This window comes from Clarias gariepinus, chromosome 20 (assembly GCF_024256425.1).
Source record: "Clarias gariepinus isolate MV-2021 ecotype Netherlands chromosome 20, CGAR_prim_01v2, whole genome shotgun sequence".
Classification (NCBI taxonomy): domain Eukaryota; kingdom Metazoa; phylum Chordata; class Actinopteri; order Siluriformes; family Clariidae; genus Clarias; species Clarias gariepinus.
In genome coordinates, this window is record NC_071119.1 from 2,767,851 (window position 1) to 2,783,044 (window position 15,194).

The window sequence follows — 15,194 nt, forward strand, 5'->3', positions numbered from 1 at the left end:
CCAAAAATGGCATAAATTTGTATTGTTTGGCAATTCAGGTAATGAAATGCTCCGAATCTCAGTGATGGGTGTGCGCCTAAATCTGCTATCGTTCCTCGCTCACTCCATAGACTCCCTACGCAGATGGTCCCCCTTCTGCAGGTGTGCAAAGGGGGCGGGGCTGCCAGGTCGGGCCAGCTGCCCATAATTAACATTAATGGACCTCAGGCTTTCTCTGCATTATAAAAACAAAGCGCTGAGTTTAGTCCGGGGTCCGGAAGCTCAGCAAAGAGTCGCACGGTGGAACTACCCAGAGTGGCGCGCGAGCAGGACTCTGTTACGTCCCCCAGAGACTTTAATGATGAGACCGGAATGACGTCCTTCGTTCTCTGTCAGAGGACAGCATGGGAACAGGTGCATGCACTCCTGCGACACCTTCACTCCCGTGTAGAGCCCGCCTTCGCAACCCAGCCACAAAAGAGAAAAGGCAGCAGAGAGGACTGCGTTAGGGCACCTGATCCCGGCGGGGAAGTCGCTCAGCCTACGGATGTCACTCATTTCAGAAGTAAAAAAACTTTTGTGTAATGGTTTTTGCATTTCTGCTTAGGACTCAACGGTTACCTTACACAGGGGGAAGGGAAAGAATCTTAGTATTTCTTAGTGCAAAAAATAAATAAACAACATAAAATATTGATGAATTCTGCATAATGTCTGATTCATTCCAGTAACATATAGTGCAGATATAAGTCTTTTGCTAGTTGTAGTGCATTTTGAATGTAAAATGAACTGCTTTGCCAGGCTGAAAGTCAGTTAGGAGAATTGTGTGAAAAGTTTTGCAAAAGTGACCAAAGTATTGAGAAATGTGTCCTAGCGTCTGTAAAAAACTGTAATAAATAAAAAAAATAAATAATAAAAAATGAAGTTCTGTCTCCTTTAGTGTTCTGGGGTCGATCCATCTTCAGCCAGATTGATCTTGTACAGATGGTACTGTATTGAAATCAGTAAATTTCTAATAAAATTTTATTAACACATTTACAACAATATCTAAGTATTATGATCATGTTTTGTAGATATTAAATCACATAAGAACAAATATGAATAAACAGTTCCACAAACTATAAATAAACTGATCAAGATAAAGATTAGAGAAGAAGAATATGCTGAAATCAATAACAAGACAGATCACAGTTCTGAACACAACACAAACGCACAGCATTAAGAAACAAAGCTGTAATGTTATTTATTTCAAATATCACGCTAGCTCAGACACTCTAACATTACACTAACATTACCGTGCCGTCTAGCTTTAGCTCAGGATTAGATATACTGTAAGCTGCTTCTTAATCATAATTAAATTTGACTTAAACAATTGATCATAATTTAGATGAACATTTACTGTATATATTGTAATGTACGATATCAGAGCGGTAAAGTTAAAAAATAACCCTACCGCTTTTTATTCCTTATCTATGTTTCTAGTGGACTCTAAACCCTCCCTGTTTGTGCCTACTGGGAAGAAAATAAAGATGTGAAAAGAAACAAAGAAACAGATATATAAAAGGAAAGGACCGTACTGTAACTGTTAGATTTACTTTCCATCAAAATGTCACCCAGGTAGTTATTAGTGAAGTTATTTGTGTGTGTAAGATGGGTAATGTGTGTCTGTGTGTGTGTAGAGTGTGTAGGATGTGTGTGTGTGTGTTTGTGTGTGTGTGTGTGTGTGTGTGTGTGTAGAATGGGTAGTGTGTGTGTGTGTGTTCATGTGTGTGTAGGATGGGTAGAGTGTGTGTGTGCATGTGAGTAATGTGTGGGTGTGTGTGTATGTGTGTTGTGTGTGTGTGTAGGATTTGTAGTGTGTGTGTGTGTGTGTGTGTGTGTATTTGTGTGTGTAGTGTATATAAGATGTGTAGATACTGTATGTACTGTAATGTATCATATCATAGCTGTAAAATAAGAGTTTTCTTTTGGTTTGTCTTCCTTATCTGATGTCCTAGTGGACTCTATCCCCGCTCTCTGCTCACTTGAAAGAAACGAGTGAAACGGACAAACGAACAGGTAAATAAATATTTAAAGGAGGAATATACTGTATCATTAGCCGGCAGATTTACTTTCTTTCAATATAACAATATGTGCTGATGTAGTAATTAGTAATTGTGTCGTTTATTAACACACCTGTATTTATTGAACTGAACTAACACACCGTTTCCTCATTAGATAACCCATAGCTTATGACTGTGTTGTCTTATACATTCATATAGATTTACACATTTATTATTATTATTATTATTATTATTATTATTATTATTATTTACAGTCATGCTACTGATCTGCATTGCATCGGTTCTCGTCTGTTCTGCAGCAGGTAATTTATTTATGTGCAATTTGTACATTTTATTGTTGCACTACAGACGTAACCAAGTTTAAACAACAAATTTAACACAACCATGTTTACTGACATCAAGTTTAACTGAGGACTTTTTCACACTAAGTTGCAGGATGTTTTCTTAATTGTAGCTTACATTAAGCAGTTTTTAAATTTGATTTAGACAGAAAGATAGATTTAAAAAAAAAACACCTTATAAATTAAGCTCTGGGTAATCCGCCAGCAAAATATTTTCCTATTCCTATTTTCCTATTCCTATACTTAAAATAAAATGGAAAACATACTTTCAGACCAGTTTTTTTTCAGATAGGTGAAACCCTCAGTTAGGATTCTACATAAAACGTTTAAAGGGTTAGCTTAAGTCTAACTGAAGAACATTTAATTAGAAATTCAACCCTCAAAGAACCCTTGAAGAACACATCTGGATGTGTGCATGGTCCAAATTACTGCTCTTTTTTGTTCTCGTTAATTCATAGCACCTGATTTTCAATTCAATTCAGTTTTATTTGTATAGCGCTTTTAACAACTGACAATATTCGCAAAGCAGCTTCACACGATCAAACCAATTATTTAAGTGATTTGATGTTTAAGGTAAATTATCACTGCACTTTTCTGTAAAAAGGAGATGTTTAATAGTTCATTGTTTAATTAAGAAATCTTACCTTTGTAATTAGTTCTACTTGGAAACATATGTTGTAGGATTTTGCATGGGACTTCTGAGAATCCTTTGAGAGAAGTAATCAAATAAATTATTCTATATACTATAGAAATATAAAATATTTCTATTATTATTATTCTATTTAATATGAAGAACCGGATTTTATCTTGGTACCCGTTCTAATTTGCAGTGTATATATTGAACAGTTTGCCGGAAGTCGTGAGTTAATTAATATTTTTATGTATTTTTCACACACATCCCTCACTCAGAGTTCTCCCTGGTTGTCCCTGAATCTTCGGTCTCAGCACAGTTGGGTTCCTCAGTTGTTCTGCCCTGCAGTCTTTCTCCACCTTTAAACTCCAAAACTTTTGAAGTCCAGTGGTACAAGAACGAAGACTCTAAAAAAACAGTTATGCTCCACAAAGCCGAAAATGTGCAGGAGATCAGGAGAGATGCCAGGTACAAGGACAGAGTGTCTCTGATTGGAGAACTGGAGAAAGGGAACATCTCATTGGAACTGAATAATTTCACAGCGGCAGATGAAGGAGAATATGTGTGCCATGCTCAGAGCATCAGTTGGTATGAGAAGGCCAGCGTGAACCTGGTTGTGAAAGGTAAGAGGAAGAAGAATGTCTCCTCCCTATATATCTTTTTAAAAAATTCCACCAACATTATGCGTGTGGAGTAATAGTTTAAGTAATAGTAATTGTTCTTAACCGTCTCCTCAGCACTGGGTTCTCCTGTTGTTGTCTCATCTGCGGATGCTGGAATATTAACATCTCACGTACTAGGGGTGAATGTGACCTGTACATCAGGTGGATGGTCACCAAAACCCACACTCACCTGGAGAGACAGCGCAGGACGAGAACTCCCAAACACCCACACTCACTACAGAACTGGTATCTGATCTAACACAACCTGCATTAATCATAAATCAGTTCAGTGTTTATTAGAGTTTGATACAGGAAAAGAACAATAGGAATACAAAAAATGTAATATTAAACAAAAATCATTAGACTTCACCCTTAATATTTGGTTAAAATAAATAGATTTAGAAAACAGACAATTATTAGGAAATCTCACTAACATAAAGGAGTCTCACTAACACTCATTGTTCTGTCTCTCTCAGACTCTGAAGGCTTAGTGAGTGTGAGCTCGTGGTTGCTTGTATCTCCGTCTCAGTCAGACTGGATCTCCTGTACTGTGGGTTTAAACCATCAGGAAGTGAGAGAGAGCAGAATTGTTCCACTCAGAGGTAAGAAATCAGAAGTCAGAACTCTGTACCACTCAGGAGGCAGAAAGTAAGAACTCATGACCTACTGAATCCCTGTATGTCCCATCGTGCTTAGATCCGATTAGAAACATTATAAACTGCTGATGATCTTTTGTCAGGATTCTGGAAGGCGTTCATCTTGACTCTGGTGGTGTCATTAATTATCATCATCATCATCTTCACTATTCTTCTAATTTTATTCAAAAAAGGTATTCATGAAATATTTGGTTTTATGTAATATAAAGTTTCCTCATAGGATGATTAAATATTTTATTTTATTTATTTTTTTACTCCCGCACTGTTCATCTCATAAAAAAAGCAAAAGCAGCAGGTAACATTAATTCTTATTCACTGTACTAACCTCAGAGAACAACTCAGAATTTTACATTTTAATTGTTTCCACTCAGCTGTACTAATCATTATTTCTTCCATTTCTGTCACACAGTTAACTCTCACGAGTCTTTACAATCAGAGAGTGTTCCTCTCAACACTACAGAGAACACCAAGCGAGGTCATTTTGTTTGATCACACTGAATCTTTTCACTAAGCCACTTCTCATAATCATAGTTTATAATAAGAATCACTGTCAAAATATTTTTGTTAACAAACTGCATCCTTGCAAGATTGAATTTATTCATATGTATAAAATTAAATGTTCCATGTCACGTGTCTCTTCACAGGTATCAGTTCACTCACTGCAGCTTCAGAACCGACTGAAGAGCAACCAGTTTGGCAGAAATATAAAGGTTCATTAGCGTTTATTATTGTTTTGTGTTTAATATCCATTCACTTATACATCTCATAAAATAAATAAACTTTAAACCTGATATCCTTTTAATCAACAGTGAGTCTCACTCTGGATCCATCAACAGCTGCTAAATGTCTGAAAGTCTCCAGGGACGGGAAAAGTGTTTCCTATAAAACACTAAACAGTAAATCTGACTGTAAATTTCCTGATGTTGTGAGTAAAGAGAAGTTCGGCTCAGGGCAGCACTACTGGGAGGTGATGATCTGGGATAAAACATCAAGGGCACAGCCGAAATCATCATGGTGTGTAGGAGTGACTCAGAAACCCCACTCGGAGACTCAGAAACCCCACTCGGAGAAGGTCCTCAGAGCTCTCTGTTATGAAGAAGGCAGTGGGTTATACGCTAATACTCATGATTTTAGTAAAATATCCACTGAATGTAACATGTACACATTAGGGCTGCATTTAGACTGTGAACGTCGCAAACTTACCTTTTATAATGCAGATAAACCCTTTAAACATGATCTCTACACATTTAATACCATCCCACAGGGCACGTATTACGCGTTCCTCAGTCCAGGAGTGAAAGATGATCATCCTATCAGAATTCTCAATCAGGACTGAAATCTCAGAGTCAGTTACAACAGTGCATTAGATCCAGATGTGTGTTGTGATGTTCAGCAGGTAGAACTTCCTGTAACTGAAATAAACCTAATGAAATCAGAGAAGCGTATTCACACTACACAAGCTGTATCAGTATTTACACAGGGAGAGTTACTCGTGTTCAGATTCAGGTTACAAAACGGATTGAGTGGATGTTCTGGATATATCACATTTACCAAGTAGAGTAAATTTGGCCTTAAAACTTAATAGCACTGTATATATAATTACATGGTGATTATAAATGTTGAATGTTATAGATGTTTTACTGTAATTAATGTTATCTGTTATTAATACTTTGGAAGTAGCTAATTTTGATTCTACTAAATGAATGAAATAAATAAGTTCATACAGTATATGACTATTTTCTGTCTCACTTCACTGTTCTGTTCGAGTCAAATCCATTTTTAATCATATTAACATTTGACTGTTTATTTATTGCTAATTGCATTGTGTTGCTCTATATCATTTTCACGATTCCATATTGAAAGCGATTCTTAATGTGGTAGAATTAATATGTACTCGGGCCATAATCAAACATTTTATTATCTGTTCTTCGAGCAGGTTTACTCCTGCACTGTTCAGCTCATAAAAAGCATTTCTTTACAGTTACCATCTGCTGCTGAAAATGAGCAATTTACCCTAATTTCCAATCTAAGCACACAGATACTGTATGAAATTCTTTTTATCACTTAATTTAAATTCAGAACATTGATATTTAGAAAAATATATATATAGCCTATATTCGGGCCAATACGGTAATCTCAATTATCTTTTATTCAAATGATGCAGTTGATTTTCATGAACCCTTAATGGCAGAGATGTCCCTCAAAGATTTTTTTTTTATATAACTAATGAATAATTAATATGTAGATCAAAACCAGACCTGAACCACCACCTCTGCCAGTTTCAGAGTGAGAGAATGCTTATACAGAGGATAGGGCGGAGTTCTGAAGAGATATCAATGTCTCACTTAGTGGCAAAAAGAATCAAAAGAGGTAGTGGGCAGCTACAGTAGGGCTGGTTTGTCCTTGGGCTGAGACAAACTGGCAAATTCTTCCTAAACAAGAATATGTGCTAGATCCTGTTATGCAGGAGATGCCTTTTTACAATGTTATAAATTTTTTGTAGCTAAGCCCTGCCCATAATCCACACTGTAAGGGAGCCTGAAATGACTTTTGATTCATTACCAGAGAGAACAGCAGCATCAGGACACAATATAGAACCAACTGTCTCTAAATAAAGAGAGTACAAAAGTCAAAAACCTATATTAGCAGTGAGGAAAACTCCAATACATTACAAGTACTGTAATTTTTAAAGACCCATAAATACACGTAATGGCAGCGGATACAGTCGCTTGTTGATCTATTTTAAGGCCTCTGATTAAGGATTAATTTCTGTATGTTTATACAGGTTTTCAGTCACTGTTTTAAGTGGCATTGGACACTCTTTTGAATATTTCATTTGATGTCCTATTCAATATTGAGCTATGTTGATTAAATTTTTTCGTAATGACATGTTACTACTTTACTTATTACTTTCGTAGTTCCTAATTGTAATGGTTAACCCCTAGAGGGTGCCAAAGCGCCTGGGTTTGTTCTTTTTATGTTGTAGTTTTGTTTAGGTTGGACTTCGTGTCCCAGACTGCACCTCGGTCAGGTGACGTAAGGATTCACCTGAACCGAGGTAAGCTAATTAAGTTTATTATAAATAGCCTGACTGGAGCGCAGGCAGGCGTCTAGCTTTTGTTGTTCTAGTTATTGTTTGATTTATGTCGGTGTTAACTTGTGTTCTTAAAATAAAAGCCATTCTTGAAACGCCAGCTCGCCTCCTGCAATTATGCCACGCACACACATACACCGATTGAGGAATCGTGACACTAATGGGGATACTAATATAAATAAATCAATAAATCAATAAATCAATACATTTTTATCTCCTTTCGCTGTTCTGTTTGGGATCGATCTATTTTGAACAAGATTAATCTTTTATCGCTCATTTTATTACAGATTGTACTGTATTTTTTATTGATATCAGGATATTAATCAAACACATCCGAGTTTCCAAAAGTATCCGAGCACTCTGATCAAGTAGTTGGATAAATAGTTTGAGTTGCAGAATAATAAACTGATGAAGTTAAAGTTTACAGAAAAAGACTATGCTACAATAAAGAAACAAACTACTGTAGGTGTGTATAGATACTGTATATACCGTAATATACAATATCAGAAGAGTAGGGTTAATAAATAACCATTGTCTTTCGGTTTTTATTCCTTATCTTTTATCCTAGTGGACTCTAAACCCTTCCTACTTTCTAAGTCTACTGGGAAGAAAACAAAGGAGTGAGAAGGACTAACAACCAGGTAGATAAATAATTAAAGGAGGAATATACTGTAGCTTTAACTGTCAGATTTTCTTAACATAAATATGACAATATGTAGTGATGTAAAAGTTAATGAGTGTGTAATTTATTAATATACAGCTGTGTATTTGAGAAAAAAACACATAATTTGCTTATTAGATAACAAGTAATGTATGACTTAGTAGTCTTATATGCTCTTGTAAATTTATACTCATTATTATTATTATTATTATTATTATTATTATTATTATGATTTTACAGTCATGCTACTGATCTACTTTGCATCAGTTCTCATCTGTTCTGCAGCAGGTAATTTATTTATATGCTGTCTGTATTTTTGCACGACTGGCTTTATAACTAAACGAACAAACACACAAAAATTAAAATTTAAATAACAAATGTAACACAACCTTGTTTATTGACATCAAGTTTAACTGAAGACATTTTCACATTAAGTTGCAGGATGCTTTATTGTAACTTACATTAAGCAGTTTTAAAAAATTCATTAAACTGGTTTAGACAGATAGAAACATAAATGAACACCTAATAAATTGAGCTCTGGGTAATCCTGGGTAAAAATGTTTTCCTATTCATAAACAACCTCAAATGAAAACAGAAAGAACATGTTCAGAACCTGGTTAATTTTCGACTCTTTAGAAGAATATGTCACTGGGTAATTTAGTGGTCTACTCTAGGCTCTCTGCAAGGGTTCTACTTAACATCTTTTTTCAGATAGGGAAACCCTTTGTCACTGGGTTCTAAATGAAACATTTAAAGGGTTAATTTAAAACTAACTGAAGAACATTTCATTATAATTTTAACCCTTAAAAACCCTTGAACACATCTGGGTGTGTGTATGGTCCAAATTACTGGTCATTATTATTTATTCTTTTGTTAATACCTAGAAACTGATTTGATGTTTAAAGTAAACTATCATGGTACTTGGTACATTCATAAAAATGAGCTTTTTGCTGTTTAACTGTATAATTAAGAGTTTTTACATGGTTTCTACTTGGAAACATTTCTTTAAGAGCCAAAGTATATAACCAAAGACAACCGTGAATCTGTATTATTATTATTATTATTATTATTATTATTCCATTTAATATGTAGAACCTGATTTTAACTTGGTACCTGTTTTAATTAAAAAATCACTCTTGTGTATGGGTTTTTCAGTGGATACATTAAACAGTTTGCCAGAAGTCGTGAGTTAATTAATATTTTCATGTATTTTCCTTCAATCAAGTCTCTCACTCAGAGTTCTCCCTGGTTGTCCCTTTATCTTCGGTCTCAGCACAGTTGGGTTCTTCAGTTGTTCTGCCCTGCAGTCTTTCTCCACCTTTAAACAGCGAAACTTTTGAAGTCCAGTGGTACAAGAACAAGGACTCTGAAGAAACTTTTCTTCTCCGCAAAGCCGAAAATGTGCAGGAGACCGTGAGGGATGCTAGGTACAAGGACAGAGTGTCTCTGATTGGGGAACTGGAGAAAGGGAACATCTCATTGGAACTGAGGAACCTCACGACGGCAGATGAAGGAGAATATGTGTGCTTTGTAGAGACCATCAGCTGGTATGAGAAGGCCAGCGTGAACCTGGTCGTAAATGGTACAAGAAATGTCTTTCTATCATAGTCTTGTTATAATTAAAAATGTTATTAATTTAAAAAAGTGTGTGTAGTTTGAAGTCACAGTTCATGGTAATCTTTCTACATTCTCCTTTAATACTGGGTTCCCCTGTTCTCATCTCATTTGCGGATATTGAAGAATTGCTGTCTCGAATGCAAAATGTCAAAACCTCAAAGGAAAACAGGAAGAATACTTTCAGACCAGCTTTTTTTCAGATAGGGAAACCCTTAAGATTCTACATAAAACATTTAAAGGGTTAGCTTAAAGCTAACTGAAGAACATTTAATTAAAAATTCAACCCTCAAAGAACCCCTGAAGAACACATCTGGATGTGTGCATGGTCCAAATTACTGGTCATTTTTGTTGTTATCGTTAATTCATAAAACATGATTTTCAATTCAATTCAATTCAGTTTTATTTGTATAGCGCTTTTAACAATTGACATTTTAGCAAAGCAGCTTCACACAATCAAAAGAATTATTTAAGTGATTTAATGTTTAAGGTAAATTATCACTGCACTTTTCTGTAAAAAGTAGATCTTTAATAGTTCATTATATAATAAAAAATTCTTACCTTTGTAAAACATATGTTGTAGGATTCTGCATGGAACCTCTGAAATTCCTTTGAGAGAAGTAATCAAATAAAACAGTGTACTCTTATTATTATTCTATTTAATATGAGGAACCTGATTTTATCTTGGAATCCATTTTGCAATGTATAATGAACAGTTTGCCAGAAGTTGTGAGTTAATTAATATTTTTATGTATTTTTCTTTAATCACATCCCTCACTCAGAGTTCTCCCTGGTTGTCCCTGAATCTTCTGTCTCAGCACAGTTGGGTTCCTCAGTTGTTCTGCCCTGCAGTCTTTCTCGACCTATTAACACCAGATCTTTTGAAGTCCAGTGGTACAAGAACAAGGACTCTGAAGAAACAGTTCTGCTCCACAAAGCCGAAAATGTGCAGGAGATCAGGAGAGATGCCAGGTACAAGGACAGAGTGTCTCTGATTGGGGAACTGGAGAAAGGGGACATCTCATTGGAACTAAAGAACCTGATGGTGGCAGATGAAGGAGAATATGTGTGCCATGCTCAAAGCATCAGTTGGTATGAGAAGGCCAGCGTGAACCTGGTTGTGAAAGGTAAGAGGAAGAAGAATGTCTCCTCCCCATATATCTTTTTAAAAATTCCACCAACATTATGCGTGTGGAGTAATAGTTTAAGTAATAGTAATCGGTCTTAACCGTCTCCTCAGCACTGGGTTCTCCTGTTGTTGTCTCATTTGCGGATGCTGGAGAATTAACATCTGAAATACGAATGGTGATTGTGACCTGTACATCAGCTGGATGGTCACCAAAACCCACACTCACCTGGAGAGACAGCGCAGGACGAGAACTCCCAAACACCCACACTCACTACAGAACTGGTATCTGATCTAACACAACCTGCATTAATCATGAATCAGTTCAGTGTTTATTGGAGTTTAATGCAGGACAAGAGGAATTGTTTAGCAGATAGAAGATGACGTATTACAAGTTCATTCTTTTAGTGTTACTTAGACACAGAGAAGCAAACTGCAAACGCAGTTGTATGCTTGAACATTCGCACCGTGTCGGGGAGCTATTTGGAGATACGGGCCTGTCGCACAGTGCGAATACAAGTAGGTGCAATCAGTCTTTCTCATCCATTCTTTGTGGCAGACATTAAGGATGATTGTATCTTGGGGTTGGACATTTTGGAAAGGTGGGGTGCGGTACTCCTGACGCTGACGGAGTGAGTTAACTTCGGGTTAGCCAGGTGTCTAGTTCCCAAAGCGCAGCAGGTAGGCGGAGGGGGGCGGAACATCCGGTGGACGTGCCATGTAAACATGTTTCCGTTGGAACACTTTGCGGGCTCGGCGTGGTTTAGCTCGTTAGATCTGCGTAGCGGGTACTGGCAAGTAGACCTCGCCCCGGAAGCACGACCTAAAACCGCGTTCTCGATCGGGCAAGGGCTATGGCAATTCCGGCGCATGCCGTTCGGCCTATGTAACGCTCCAGCTACGTTTGAACAGTTAATAGAGAAAGTGTTGGCCGATATTCCTCGCAACCGTTGTGTCGTCTACCTGGACGATTTACTGGTGCACGGCAAAGAAGGGCCCTACCCAGCGCTCGCGAGCACCCTTGCAAGACTTTCGGGTGGGGGCACCTATGGAGCAGATGGGTGTGGACATTCTCGGGCCATTTTCCATTTCTGATCGCGGGAACCGGTATGTGCTGGTGGCCATGGACTATTTCACCAGAGTGGTCGTGCTCCACCGGGACCGTCTCGCGCCCTACCAGCCCAACGTCAGCGAGACCTTGAACTCTGTGGAGACCTGTCCGCCTCAGAGCGAGGGTTGCAGCCATCCTTCCCCCTCAAAAAGACTCCGGCGTTTACAACGCCAGCGCTGACCGTCGTCACGCTTCCAGGACTGAGTCGCCATCGTGACCGGGGACGGTCACAGCTCGGGTGGGGGCAGTGTTGCGTGGGCGGGGTTTTGATTGGTAACCATCATGCTTTGCGGGAGGGGTTGTTAGGTGTTCACCCTGTTGGGGAAAGGTGTTTGGGTTAGTGGCTTCGGCCAGGGTGTGTGTGTGTGGGTTAGATGTATGTTTCATGGAGGTTGGATGTGCTGTTTTTATTATTTCGTGCTGTTACAAAATAAATTATTCCCAGCCATTTGCATTAGGCAGCAAAGAAGCTCACTTGTCTCTCCAAGTGCCTTCTTAGCGGTGAAAAACGCTACAATATATTTACAAAAATTTAATATTAAACAAAAATCATTAGACTTCACCCTTGAGATTTTGTTAAAATAAATAGATTTAGAAATCAGACAATTATTAGATTTATTATTATTAAATCTTACTGACATAAAGGATGTGAGGCTCATTGTTCTGTCTCTCTCAGACTCTGAAGGCTTAGTGAGTGTGAGCTCGTGGTTGCTTGTATCTCCGTCTCAGTCAGACTGGATCTTCTGTACTGTGGGTTTAAACCATCAGGAAGTGAGAGAGAGCAGAATTGTTCCACTCAGAGGTAAGAAATCAGAAGTCAGAACTCTGTACCACTCAGGAGGCAGAAAGTAAGAACTCATGATTTACTGAATCCCTGTATGTCCCATCGTGCCCAGATCTGACCAAAAATAAAACAAATAAAGACTATTCCCCAAAAAGTTTTGGCATGTTCACATAATGTTCACATAAAACTAAACATTATAAACTGCTAATCATCTTTTTATCTTTTAATTTTGATTCATACACATTCAAATACAATACAAACTTACAGTAAATAATTCTTTTGATTGTGTAAAGCTGCTATGGAACAATGCCAATTGTTAATAAAAATAAAATTTAATTGAATTGAATCCGTTGTCAGGATCCTGGAAGGAAGCCTTCGTCTTAACTCTGGTGGTGTCATTAATTATCATCATCATCTTCACCATTCTTCTAATTTTATCCAGAAAAGGTATTCATGAAATATTCAGTCTTATCTAATATAAAGAGATGGACATTAACGTTTTCTCATAGGATGATAATATATTTTGTTGTCTTTTTTTTTAATCAGGTTTACTCCCGCACTGTTCATCTCATAAAAAAGCAAAAGCAGCAGGTAACATTAATTCTTCTTCACTGTACTAACCTCAAAGAACAACTCAGAATTTTACATTTTAATTGTTTCCACTCAGTTCTAGTAATCACCATATCTTCCTTTTCTGTCATGCAGTTAACTCACACGAGTCTTTACAATCAGAGACGCTTCCTCTCAACACTCAACAGGAGCAAGGTTATTTTGTTTGATCACCAAACTGAATCTTTTTGTTAAGCCACTTCTCTGTTTGCTTCAATCATTAGTACATTGCAGTAATGAAAATAACAGATTTCTTAACATGGTTTATGGCGTACTTTTAAAAAGAATCACTGTAAAATATTTTTTTTCTTAAAATATTTGCATAAAATCATGTCAACATCATTGTAGAATTTATTCCATATGTTTAAATTGAAATGTTTCATGTCACGTATCTCTTTACAGGTATCAGTCCACTCTCTGCAGCTCCAGAACCGACTGAAGAGCGACCAGCTTGGCAGGAGAGATATAAAGGTTCATCAGCACTTATTTTTGTGTTTTAATATCTATTCACTTGTACATCTCACAATGTAAATTAACTTCATAAATGATTTTTTTAATCAACAGTGAGTCTCACTTTGGATCCATCAACAGCTCATAAATGTCTGAAAGTCTCCAGGGACAGGAAAAGTGTATCCTGTGAAAAACCAAACAGTAAATCTGACTGTAAATTTCCTGATGTTGTGAGTAAAGAGAAGTTCGGCTCAGGGCAGCACTACTGGGAGGTGATGATCCGGGATAAAACATCAAGGGCACGGCCAAAATCATCATGGTGTGTAGGAGTGACTCTGAAACCCGAGGCAGCACCACCGGCTTCGATAGTCTGGAGGGTTTATGAAGCCATCTGGAAATCTGAATACAAGAATGTTCTCGCAGCTCTCTGTTATGAAGAAGGCACTGGGTTATACCCTAATACTCATGATTCCTGTAAAATATCCACTGAATGTAACATGTACACATTAGGGCTGCATTTAAACTGTGAAAGTCGCACACTTTCCTTTTATAATGCAGATAAACCCTCTCATAATCATCTCTACACATTTGATACCATCCCACAGGGCACGTATTACGCGTTACTCAGTCCAGGAGTGAAAGATGAACATCCTATCAGAATCATTGAAATCTCATAGTCATTTACAACAGTGCATTAGATCCAGATGTGTGTTGTGATGTTCAGCAGGTAGAACTTCCTGTAACTGAAATAAGCCTAATGAAATCAAAGAAGCGTATTCACACTACACAAGCTGTATCAGTATTTACACAGGGAGAGTTACTCGTGTTCAGATTCAGGTTATGTATCTCCTGCACAATCAGAGTGTATAATAATTACTGTACTGTCTGGGTATTTCATGCAAGCAATCTGTAATGTTGTGCATTTGTTTGTGCTGTTTTGAACATTTCATTTTGTGTCACACTGAATATTGAGCTATGTTAATGTTTAACATATGTTTACTCTCATTATTTTGTTATTATTGTTGACTTTTTGAAAATTTGTGATGTAATGTTTAATTGTGGAATCAGAGAAAAAGGGTTTATTACTTAGGTAGTAGGATGAGGATCCTAATGGGTAGCAAATTAATTTATAACTTTATTTTAAATAAATAAAGTTTTGTCACCTTTTAGTGTTTTGGGGTTGATCATTTTTCCAAAGAAAGAAATTGTTAAAGAGGTCCACCTATTCATATCCTGTCTTGTGATTGAGGGCAAATAGTCCTTAGAGAACAAATTCTTTAAACCAGGGATTATATGCCGTAATAGAGAAACCGAGGGTCAGTGACGTAAAAGGGGATATTGTTATTTTGTGGGGTATATACAAACGTGGCTCAAGTTTACTTTGTATCCACTAGACTGATTATACTGATTAATTGC

At 37.1% G+C, this 15,194-nt stretch overlaps 2 protein-coding genes across 3 annotated transcripts; both read left to right on the forward strand.

Moving 5' to 3' along the window:
* Positions 1-1,541: 1,541 nt before the first annotated feature.
* Positions 1,542-5,856, forward strand: LOC128508588 (butyrophilin subfamily 1 member A1-like). 2 transcript variants are annotated; one of them, XM_053479973.1, is made up of 10 exons: positions 1,542-1,593; positions 1,974-2,034; positions 2,294-2,341; positions 3,290-3,634; positions 3,749-3,919; positions 4,150-4,275; positions 4,413-4,502; positions 4,613-4,624; positions 4,739-4,804; positions 5,139-5,856. In XM_053479973.1, the coding sequence occupies exons 3-10, from the start codon at positions 2,296-2,298 to the stop codon at positions 5,663-5,665; spliced, it is 1,383 nt and encodes a 460-aa protein (XP_053335948.1). In that variant the 5' UTR covers positions 1,542-1,593; positions 1,974-2,034; positions 2,294-2,295; the 3' UTR covers positions 5,666-5,856. The 2 variants fall into 2 exon arrangements, with proteins under 2 accessions (XP_053335948.1, XP_053335949.1); XM_053479974.1 differs by lacking the exon at positions 4,613-4,624.
* A 2,162-nt stretch (positions 5,857-8,018) lies between these two features.
* Positions 8,019-14,945, forward strand: LOC128508585 (butyrophilin subfamily 1 member A1-like). Its single transcript, XM_053479969.1, has 11 exons — positions 8,019-8,064; positions 8,325-8,372; positions 9,310-9,666; positions 10,481-10,825; positions 10,939-11,109; positions 12,612-12,737; positions 13,077-13,166; positions 13,266-13,310; positions 13,425-13,484; positions 13,731-13,799; positions 13,893-14,945. Exons 2-11 carry the CDS (start codon positions 8,327-8,329, stop codon positions 14,453-14,455), a joined length of 1,872 nt encoding a protein of 623 aa, XP_053335944.1. The 5' UTR covers positions 8,019-8,064; positions 8,325-8,326; the 3' UTR covers positions 14,456-14,945.
* The last annotated feature ends 249 nt before the right edge of the window (positions 14,946-15,194 follow it).